The 11,967-nt window shown below is 41.1% G+C and overlaps 1 protein-coding gene across 2 annotated transcripts in view; it reads right to left on the bottom strand.

Moving 5' to 3' along the window:
- Nucleotides 1-11,967, bottom strand: part of efr3a (EFR3 homolog A (S. cerevisiae)) — a 55,373-nt gene that overhangs the window by 21,442 nt on the left and 21,964 nt on the right. For both annotated transcript variants that reach the window (XM_014022028.1, XM_014022027.1), the window contains 2 exons: nt 9,087-9,208; nt 2,224-2,373 (listed from right to left, as the gene is read on the bottom strand). In XM_014022028.1, coding sequence (XP_013877482.1) covers nt 2,224-2,373; nt 9,087-9,208 — 272 coding nt within the window. The remainder of the gene's footprint in view (nt 1-2,223; nt 2,374-9,086; nt 9,209-11,967) is intronic.

Below are 11,967 nucleotides of genomic sequence, written 5' to 3'. Positions count from 1 at the left end.
CAACAACACATATAACTGTGATGCATTCAGGGTCCAACAAATGACCCCAACTACAACAACACACAGAAATATGATGCGTTCAGGGTCCAACTAACAACCTGAGCTACAACAACACATATAACTGTGATGTGCTCAGGGTCCAACAAACAACCTGAACTACAACAACACACAGAAATATGATGCGTTCAGGGTCCAACTAACAACCTGAGCTACAACAACACATATAACTGTGATGCGTTCAGGGTCCAACTAACAACCTGAGCTACAACAACACATACAGTATAACTGTGATGCGTTCAGGGTCCAACTAACAACCTGAGCTACAACAACACATATAACTGTGATGCGTTCAGGGTCCAACAAACAACCTGAGCTACAACAACACATATAACTGTGATGCGTTCAGGGTCCAACTAACAGTCTGAGGTACAACACACAGAAATATGATGCGTTCAGGGTCCAACAAACAACCTGAACTACAACAACCTTGCTGCTCCGTTCACGTGACTCGCTGTAAAACTTTGTCCAAGTTTTTCTCTCACTCCCTGCGGAGACGGCGAGCGTCCTCCCTCCTGACCGAACCGACCTCCTTTTCTTTACGGTTCTGATAAAACAATGTTGCAGTAAATGAGTTCCCCGACAATAAGCCCGGTCACAGATGGACCGCAGGCAGCAGAGTCTCAGGAGGGAAACAATGCAATTACTGTCAGCCCACACAGGCGGTGCGGGGGAAATTAAATGCTTATTGCTTGTTAGAGGTGTGGAAATGATAGACAAAAATGAAAACCCCTGCTGTAATTGAAGGTGGATTGTTTCGGTTTAATTAAGTGGGCAGGAGAAAAAAAACGTTTGTTTTACCTGCTGAATAAAATGTTTCAGGAAAGAGTAAAGACTCTAAAATGAGGGGAAACCTGATGATAAAAAGGAAAACTGAYGGTGCTGAGCTTATTTTCAGTTTTTATAAAATGAATCACCTGTTTAATATATAAAACAAYGAGGTCCCCCTGCAGCCGGGGGTCAGACGTAACTTGAAACAGCTTTATTCCAGTTAAAAACACGTCTCCTTCAGACACAGACACAACACGGTCATCTGTGCTGAGTCACCAACACAAACTCTGCTGGCGGACATTTTGTTCCTCAGGAAGCTGCAGAGACGAGGAGCTTCTTGAAAGATGGACCCCTGCCTCTGAGTGGGCAGAAAACTGGATCATCATCATTAAACACGCAGATTTTTCAGATTTAAAGTTAAATTAAAACAGCCTGGAAACATTTAGCTTCAAACCCACACAACTTTGTTGGAACAGATCCTCGCCACAATAAAAGCTCTGCTGCAGTTTYAATAACTCAGTCAAGTTAGTGGGTTTATCTTTGAGGTTAGAACAACGTTCTGCTAGTTTTAGCTTTTATTATGATTGTTTTAGCTTTTGGTTTTGATTGTTTTAACTTCAGTTTTGCTAGCTTTAGCTTCCATTTTGCTAGTTTAGATTTTGTTTCCTTGCTTCAGCTGCTGTTTTGCTAAAATTAGCTTCTGTTCTGCTTGTTTTGATGGTTTTAGCTTGCTTTAACATCTGTTTTGCTTGCTATAGCTTGATTTTTTTTATTTAAGTTTGTTTTAGCTTTGGTTTAGCTAGTTTTAGCTTGTTTTGCTTGCTTTAACATCTGTTTTGTTTGTCTTAGCTTCTGTTCTTTTGGTTTTAGCTTCTGTTTTTCTTGTTCCGCTTGTTTTAGCTGACAATTCAGTTTAAGTTCCTTCATCGTTCTGACGATTTTTCACAGAAAATGTAAATTTCTCCAGTTTTTGGACGTTTTTCTTTCCAAACTTGGTGGTTTTCTGCAGTAAAATCCAGACCCAAAGGTCATTTCTAGCCTGAGTGTCTGAAGTTAAAAACCTCGTCTCTAAACTCCACTTCTCCTGAGGAGGAAGAGTTTTCTCCACTTGTGAGGATTTTGTGAGCAGAAGCACAACAGAGGATCCAAAAATAGCTTTTGTTCACATGGAAACGGCTCTGATGAGATGAAGAGGAAGTGACAGGGAGGAAGAAAAGGTGAGGCGTCTAAATGAGAGTGATGAAGACATTTTTGGAAAAAAGGTGGTAAAGAGGAACACGAGGAAGAGGAGGGGCAGGGGTTGCTCAGGTGAGTCCAAATTTAATAAACGGAGCAAAAGGTGAAGAAACTCAGATAAAAAAAAACTAGAATTAATTATCCACATTGGTTCAGTACCTGTCCAGGTCCTCGCTGTCCTGCATGTTGAACAGCATGGAGGGGATGAGTTTGTCCATGTGCTGAGGCTCCCAGATGATGGCCTGCAGCTCGTCGTTCACAGTCTTCCTCACCACGCCCTGCAGACCTTTAATCCCAGCCACTCGGATCCTAAAACCAAAACAGAAAAAGGTTCAGATCTTCACAAACTGTTGATGCTGGTTTGGACTCTTAAGGAGCAACTTCTGGTCTCCTCTGTGGACCAAAGAGACACCAGAATCAGTAAATAAATTTATAAGAATCAGTTTTAAAACTTTGCTTCACAAACACAAAGTGACAGACTCCCCCAGAAACTCTCGGGTCTATCAGGGAGCTCAGAGTCCACAGAGCCGACCTGGTCTCACAGGAGTCTGGGCGAGGCCTCAGAACTCTCCGAGCAATAAGACAAAAGGCCGGGCGGGTGACCCAGGACTTGATCCGATCACCGCCAGGGAAATTCTATTTGAGATTTCCTGTCCACCTCCAGCGAGTCGCTGCTGAGTGGAATAATGAAAAACAGAAAGAAGGAAAGCAGAGCAAAGAGTCACAGTGTTTACGGCGGAGCGGCTGCGAGGGATGAAGAGATAACTCAAAAATAATCCAGCATCCCCTGGCTCCAACCCCCCCATATCACACACATTCATACAAACAGAGATAAAACTCACCAACACTGAAGGAGGCCTCAGCTGCTGCAGTCAAGKTTCTGATAATAACGTTAGCTTTATGCCTTCAGAGGGTCTATTTCTCCTCAATGAATAAATAAAAAAAGGCTTCTGATGTTTTTATATGCAGCTCATCTTTATCAGACCTTCTCACAGAGAGAAAACAACTAAATCAAAGGATCAATACCTGGTTAGAAACAGGACTGATGGGTGAGGGAGCCGTGTCTTGTTTAAATAAATACATAAATACTGGGAAAATAATATAGATAAATTACTGTGCGCCACATAAACACATTATTGCAGGTTGCAGTTACGCGAGAGAAGATCAGATTCCCTCAAGATTGATTCTATGACCTTGTTTTCTTTGTACGTTGTGTAGACCTTCATAAGTTTCAGTGGAAGGTTTCTTTCCTTGTCCACCAGGCTGGACTGCAATGAGAACACCTGCTCTGTGTCCAAAAGGCCAGTGAAGGACCACAGAGCCTGATGTGGTTCTTTACTTTAGCTGAGGCCATTCTGGCTTCAAATTATCAACAACTGGAGAGGCCTCTGTTGGGATCTGGCTATGTCCAAAGAGCCCACACTGCTCTCTGAAGACAATGTCAAAACCATGCAAAGACCCCCAAAAAGATTATTCAAAGAACTTTCAAATACATTGCAAAGACCCCACCAAGACCCTACAAAAATATAAACATGACCATGTACAGATCTTCAAAAGACCCTGAAAATACCCTACCAAAACCCTTCAAATACTCTCCAAAGACCTTTCAAGGAACCCATGAAGACCATGTAAAGATCCTCCAAAGACCACGCATTTTCCCTGCAAAGATTCTCCAAAGACCCTGCAAATACTCCACCAAGATCCTTCAAATATTCTCCAAAGACCATTCAAGGACCCCATGAAGGCCATGTAAAGATCTTCAAAAGACCCTTCAAAGAATCTCCATAGACCTTGCAAAGACCCCACCAAGTTCTTGCAAACAATCTAAAAAGGACCCTGCAAGCACACCAAGATCCTGCAAATACCTAAAAAAGATCCTGCCAAGACCCAGTCAAGATCCTCCAAAGACCTTGCAAAGACCCCACCAAGACCTAGCAAAGACCCCAAAAATATCATGTAAAGACTTTGCCAAGACCCTGCAAACAACCTAAAATTGACCCCGTAAAGATCCTCCAAAAACCCTGCAAATACCCCACCAAGACCCCGCAAAGACCTCACAAGACCCTGCAAACACACAAAGACCCTGCAAATACCTAAAAAAATCTTGCCAAGATCTCGCAAAGACCCCATCAAGACCTAGCAAAGACCCCAAAAAGATCATGTAAAGACTTTGCCAATACCCTGCAAACAACATAAAAATTACCCTGTAAAGATCCCMCAAAGACCCTTCAAGGACCCCATGAAGATCATGAAAAGATTTTCAAAAGACCCTTCAAAGAACCTCCATACACCTAACAAATACCCTACAAAGAMCCTGCAAATACACCAAGATCCTGCAAAGACCATGCATATGCCACACAAATACTCTGCCAAGATCTTGCAAATACCCCACCAAGACCCTGCCAACAACCTAAAAAAAAGACCCTGCAAGGATCTTCCAAAGACCTGCAAAGACCCCAACAAGATCATGTAAAGACCTTGCCAAGACCCTGCAAAGATCCTACAGACCTGGCAAAGATCCCACCAAGACCCTGCCAACAACCTAAAAAAAGACCCTGCAAAGATCTTCCAAAGACCTGCAAAGACCCCAAGAAGACCTTGCCAAGACCCTGCAAAGATCCTACAGACCTGGCAAAGATCCCAACAAGACCCTGCAAAGACTTTTCATGCCACTGATGATTTTTATTGTCACAGCAGTGCTATTCAGTGTGAATAATTTTAAAATTAATGTATTTTACTTCCCACTTTGACTTTTGAAACTAAAAGACTGTTGTTGTGGAGGAGTTTTCATTAATGGTGAAGTGAGGCATGCTTTCAGTGTTTAGTTTCTGCCTGCAGGACAAATCTCCTCAGATTAATGCAGCAGCAGGAGACTAACAATGTGAGAATCTATAATGTGTTTCAATTTGACAGAGTTATGACTCAGAGAGGGGAAAAATGTGTCAACTGCGGCAAATCTGGGAACAAACAATCAGTAAAAAATGTGCTGCTTGCACATGTTCAGAACCTATTGTGGCCCAAAATAATAGCTTTGTTTCCACTCCTTCACACAGACTCTGCTTGGTTTTTTTGTTTAAGGATTAGTGTTTCTCTAGAAAACATATGAGGTTTGTTTGAATGTTTTCCACCTACCAACAGGCTCGTAACTCTCCTCAGGCTATAATCCTCTGGGCCTGCTACTCTAAATACTCGTCCCTTGTCTCTAAAGATTGTTGTGCATGACTAATCATTTGTGAATGGTGTTTTTTTCCCCCCTCGTTCTCAGATTAGCCCCGGCTTTATTTATTTCTCCAGGAAAACATTTTCTCATAAGACCACACATACTTGGACAGTGTATACTCAGGATCTCTGATGATCTATGACATGTCAGGAAGTTATTAATCTGGAGATACTGAAGGAGCTTCATCTCAAACTGAATGTAAATCTGTTTTTAATAGATACAGTGGTTTGCAAAAGTATTCATACCCCTTGAACTTTTCCATATTTTGTCACATTACAACCACAAACATAAATATATTTCACTGGAATTTAATGTGAAAGACCAACACAAAGTGGTATACAATTGTGAAGTGGAAGCAAAATTTTACATGAATCAAAACATTTTTTACAAATAAAAAACTGAAAAGTGCGACGTGCAAAAGTATTCAGCCCCCTTTTCCCTGAGTGCAACCAATTGCATTCAGAAGTTGCCTGATGACTGCTAATGACTCAAAAGGGTCCACCTGTGTGTAATCTAATCTCAGTACAAATACAGCTGCTCCGTGACGGCCTCAGATGTTGGTTAAGAGAATATTGGGGAGCAAACAGCATCATGAAGTCCAAAGAACACACCAGACAGGTTAGGAATATGGTTTTGGAGAAGTTTAAAGCAGGCTTAGGTTATAAAAAGATTTCCCAAGCTTTGAACATCTCACGGAGCACTGTTCAATCCATCATCCGGAAATGGAAAGAGTATGGCACCACAGTAAACCTGCCAAGACAAGGCCGTCCACCTAAACTTACAGGCCGAACAAGGAGATCACTGATCAGAGAGGCAGCCAAGAGGCCCATGGTGACTCTGGATGAAATGCAGAGAGCCACAGCTCAGGTGGGGGAAACTGTCCACAGGACAACAATTAGTCGTGCACTACACAAATGTGGTYTTTATGGAAGAGTGGCAAAGAAAACCATAAGTCCCGTTTGCAGTTTGCCAGAAGCCATGTTGAGGACACAGCAAACATGTGGAAGAAGGTGCTTTGGTCAGACGAGACCAAAATTGAACTTTTTGGCCACAATGCAAAACGCTATGTGTGGCGGAGAAAGAACACTGCACATCACTCTGAAAACACCATCCCCACTGTCAAATATGGTGGTGGCAGCATCATGCTCTGGGGGTGCTTCTCTTCAGCAGGGACCGGGAAGTTGGTCAAAGTTGATGGGAAGATGGATGGAGCCAAATACAGGGCAATCTTGGAAGAAAACCTGTTGGAGTCAGCAAAAGATTTGAGACTGGGGCGGAGGTTCACCTTCCAGCAGGACAACGACCCTAAACATAAAGCCAAAGCTACAATGGAGTGGTTTTAAAAAAAGAATATTCATGTGTTAGAATGGCCCAGTCAAAGTCCAGACCTAAACCCAATTGAGAATTTGTGGCAAGATCTCAAAACTGCTGTTCACAAAYGCTCTCCATCCAATCTGACTGAGCTTGAGCTGTTTTGCAAGGAGGAATGGGCAAGAATTGCAGTYACTAGATGTGCAAAGCTGGTGGAGACATACCCTAAAAGACTTGCAGCTGTAATTGCAGCAAAAGGTGGCTCCACAAAGTATTGACTCAGGGGGGCTGAATAATTTTGCACATCGCACTTATCAGTTTTTTATTTGTAAAAAATGTTTTGATTCATGTAAAATTTTGCTTCCACTTCACAATTGTATACCACTTTGTGTTGGTCTTTCACATTAAATTCCAGTGAAATATATTTATGTTTGTGGTTGTAATGTGACAAAATATGGAAAAGTTCAAGGGGTATGAATACTTTTGCAAACCACTGTACAATCTACCTTCCTTTAGTTCTAGGGTTTTATGTGTCTGATGGTTTGGGCTCCTTGCAGTCASTGAGTGGATCATGAACTCCTCTGTAGACCAAAGGATCCAGGACTCAAAKGTGAGACCAGCTGAAACCGGTTTATTGGGTCCAAAATTTCTACAACAGTCTCACTTCAAGYTCTTCACAGCAGACACACCCAGCTTTTCTAAAGCCACATTTCATCGTTTACAGAGCTCATGTTTCACTTCAGGAGGAGCAGCAAAGCACTCCTGAGCCACGGGGCCTCCATGGAAGGGAGACGTTATGAAAAATGGATCGGGGGAGATGTATTTATATCTGTTTTTAATGGATATCTGTGGGATGAGAGCTGCTCTGGTGGGGATTGCGTTACTTCTACCCCCTCTGAGTGTTGCAGCCGATGAGAAATCCTTTAAAGAGTTTCCAAAAATAASTCCACAAATGCAGATATTAAGGCCAGTTTAGACCTCAGTGTTCATAAGTGAAATGTGAAAAAAATCAATCAGAAAATCAGTTTTTATTTCCATCCAAGGACATGGCTCAGACTAGAGCAGCTGATTTCTCAGACTAATGCCCAATTTCACCTCATAAAGGGAAATAATCAGCATTCTGTCTCCACATAAATGTGAGCTGCATTAACAGCTGCTCCGGGGAGCCTCGGGCCAAATTAAACTATTCATCATTTCGTCCACAACCACCTTGGTTTTAAAGTCACATGCAGATTAGTTTTGCTCTTATATTGGAACAACAAACAGGTTTTATTATTAAAAGTAACCTATGTAACTTTATTTGTTACTCATCTCTGATCATGTTTGTGGTTTTCATGGAGAGGATCTGGTTTGGGAACCTCAGAGTCTCGTTTTATGCAGATGATGTGGTTCTGTTGGTGTTTTTAAGCCATGACCTTCATCGTTCATGGTGGTGGTCCGAGTCCGAGGTCACGGCTCTCGACCTAAAGGACTGAACGCTCTCTGGATCTGGGGTATCAGAGCGGTGAACTGGTGACCCCTCAGCATCTAAGGTCGTGAGTAGAGCTGAACGATGCATCCTTTGATCATCGACATCAATAAGTACACGATAAATCAAATTAAATCAAGGAGTTATGTAGGAAAACGAGGAAGATGAGCAAAGTCACAGAGAACTGGAAGAAAAGACCTAGAATACGGTTAGCATGAATGCTAATAAGCATGACAGAAACAGAAACTACAGGGTTCCTACAGCTAAAGGCAAGTAAAATTTAAGACTTTTTAAGACTTAATGAAATGAAAATTTAGATTGACTTCACAAGAAGCACAAATGTAAAAAACCCAGCAACAATTTTAGCCAAACGTTTATTTTAAAACAAAACAATGAGCTGAGAGAGGCAATCTGTAAATTATTTTAAAAAATGTTACCAGTTATTTTAATATTTGAGACGAATTACAATCATCCTACCATGTTTTAGCATTTTTAAGCCCTCTTAAAGATTGGTTTAAGACATTTTAAGGCTAATTAAGGCCTTATTTTTGGATCAATAAATTCAATGCCTTTCAAGACTTTTTAAGGATCCGCAGGAACACTGAACTAAGACAGACACAGAGGCGACACGTTAGGTGGTAAAACTCAGTTGACGTTTGCAGACGATAGAAGGAAACATGTCCTCAGGTCCCACCACAATAAAAGCTCGGAATAACTCAAATACAGACAAAAACCACGCAGAAAAAACAGGCAAGATCAGTTAACGGTCAACAAGATGGCAGCAGAACTTAAAGCGTTATTCAAGTCATCTGTTGAAAACTCCTGGGGCAGACTGGAGGGCTTATACAGCCCCTCTGGTCTGGGAACAGGTTGGGACCTCCACAGGGAGCCCTGAGAGTCCCTGCTGGAACGGTTAGCTCTGCGAGCCAACAGTCAGTAAGAAGGAGGAGAGAATGAAACAACTGGACAAACTGTCTAAAACCTGCATTATTTAACCCTGCACAGTAACAGTCTGGATCATACCTGCTCCTGGTCTCAGGATCTTCATGAGTCGAGTGGCACATGGCGCTGAACTGGGACACAAAGAAGTCGTAGCGACGATGGTAGGARGGCGTGTCCTCCTCGATGTTGGCAAACTTCACAAACTAGAACAAAAAACAACAAAGAAACACACGTCCGTAAAGGAAACTGCCCAAAACAAATGAGATTATTAAACATGTTATAAGATAAATTGTTTTTAACGTCTTCAGTTCTGAATGTTTGTTGTGACCTCTCMGTCGACCAGAAGAGGGCGACACCAACAGAGGACAGCAAGTCCAGCTGAGGTCTGAATTTCAGCTGCACGTTTATCAGCTCACCTTTGAAACGACTCGTGAAACCATAAATTATAAAAGTTACACACAACAAGAAAGTTATGAACTTTAAGAAGAAAATGCCAAAAGTTCCCTGAAGGAGTGCTCGTCGCCCTTTAAAGACAAAGATTTAAAGTAAAAACATGTTGAAAAAGATCAATTTAGAGAAAAATGAAATTAAAAAAATGAGACTCTCAGACGTTACATCGTCTGACATTAACAGGACGTCTGTAACACTGACAGTTACARATATTTGTGTTTCCTGTGTGAAGTCAGTGAGTTTACAACAAACAGGAAACTCATGATCCTAACAGTAAAGCACGGCAGTGGGAGTGTTATGATGTGTGAACATCTTAACATCTTATTCTCATCAAGTTTTATGACTAATTAAATTAAAATAAAAGACCATTAGGGTGTGAAATTGTTTATGTAAATGTATGTATGGGTGTATGTATTTACACATGTTTTTGTTAAATGGGGACAGACTTTATAAGATTTATTATTCTTCTTTCTGCTCCCTTTCATTTAATGATTTTGTGTTGTGCTGAAAATCGTTTTGTTTTTTTGATTAAATGTTTTGTTTTTAATTAAATGAAATAAATTTATATAAAAAAATTTAGGTGTCAACCCAACTAAAGATGGCTGCTACAGCTAATCAATGCTTGGAAAACACAAAMCGACAGTTTTACAGATGGAGCTAAAAAGAGAGGTGGTAGTAGCTGAAAGTCATCCCCACACTCTGACTCTTCTTCAGGCCTCTCTATTCCTGCGTCCTGCTGTTGGTGAGTGGAACAAACGGAAGCTGCTGTAAAAATCCCAAACGGAGGAAAAACCATATTTACTGTGAGTTCAGGACCCCCTGACTGCCGGAACGAGAGCAGACTGTGAGCCCAAAGTAACGTGAGAACACAAAACAAGCTCTGAAGTTAGTTTAAAAACAAAATAACTCTTTATTTGGGTAAAAGACAYTTAAAACATTTAATTTCAGATTTATTTTTTGTTACTGATCTGAGTTTAAACTATGAGTGTGTGGACGTGAGTTAACGAACACGACAGAAACAGTTTAATTAACGTTAACGGAGCAGCTGGACACAGTTGGTGTGTCGGAGGCGGGAAGTGAAAAAAGTGAGGTGCACTTCTTAAAGAACATCATTGTTTGACTGTAAAACCTCTGAATCACGTCTCTAGAGTCCATTTGTCACCTCCACCCACCAGAGCTGCTTCTCTCTCCTGGGTCAACAACAACAACACGTTTGGTGTGAAGATCTGAGTCCGAGGAATCCTTCACAACAACGGTGAACGACTCACAACTGCTTCTGTGTGAAAACTGTAAACATCCGAGGTATTTTCTTACACGTCCGTAGGAATTWTCACGAGGTTTATATAAACTCATAACTTTTATTTCCTGCACATATCTGCAGAAATACGACAAAACTAACAATAAGAAACCTTAGGAGTGGATCCATGTGACGTCTCAGACCCACACTGTTCACGTCGACAAGAAACTCTTGATTTTATTTTCTGAAGTTTCCCGTCTGGTCAGGATGTCTTTCTGATCCACCGTCACCTCCGCTGTAAMGAATAACTTTACCCCACATCATTATTGTGTAAAAGCCGAGTCATCGTTTTCCAGTTTGGTTTCTTTYTTTTTTTTGTTCGTTATTTTRCAATCCAACCCTTTCTGCAGACTTTAGCAAYTTTAGCTGTTGTTTTCAAACTTTTGTATTTCTCAGACTAAGCCTACACAATAAATGGRTAAATTTATATTTGGTTTATTTTTTGTAACAAAACATCTTAGTAATTAACCTTACAGCAGCACCTGAGGGACCAGAAGCTGAAAACAAGAGTCAATAACAGCAAAATAAACTGTTTAATAGTGGTGTAAGAAAATATCGATACACTGAAATATCGCGATATTTCATTTCCCGATACTGTATCGATATTCTAAAGCCCCGTATCGATTTTTTTATTAAGGTTTAAAATGTCAAATTTTCTGCCAGCCGTTCATTTTTATGTTGTAGTTCAGCCTCTGACCACTAGTTGGCAGCAGTGAGCCAGAGTGTATAATGCTAGCTCAGACATTAGCATTGTGAGTAAACATTAGCTCCATGCATCGAGGGCTGACTCTGAGCAGATTAGAGCGACAGCCACTGTTTTCTACGCTGAGGTTAGGTTACCATCTTATCAGCTGGAATGTCCAGATGTTAAACATGTGTCCCGTTCAGGACGCTCTTTCTCCTGACGGTGGTCAACCTTCACGTCATGGAGGGCATTTGTCTGGAGCCCCGAGCTCAGGGGGTCCCTGAGGGACGGTACTGAAGTGGCTAAATGGAACGACCATATGAAAGGCGTACTCACACTCCCTATCATCAATTTACTGAACTTTAGGACAACTTCTACTGTTAGTGTGGTGGGTGATCATACTTTTATAGTAAATTAATATTAAAATCTAAAAGCTGCCACAAATAACTACTTAATTTAGTCTAACAATTGAAAACATGGACGAAATAAGAAAAAATGAAACAAATAAAATTCATATAAAACATACTGAG

This window comes from Austrofundulus limnaeus, unplaced genomic scaffold, assembly GCF_001266775.1.
Source record: "Austrofundulus limnaeus strain Quisiro unplaced genomic scaffold, Austrofundulus_limnaeus-1.0 Scaffold315, whole genome shotgun sequence".
Lineage (NCBI taxonomy): Eukaryota > Metazoa > Chordata > Actinopteri > Cyprinodontiformes > Rivulidae > Austrofundulus > Austrofundulus limnaeus.
This window is presented reverse-complemented; position numbering and strand designations above follow the sequence as displayed.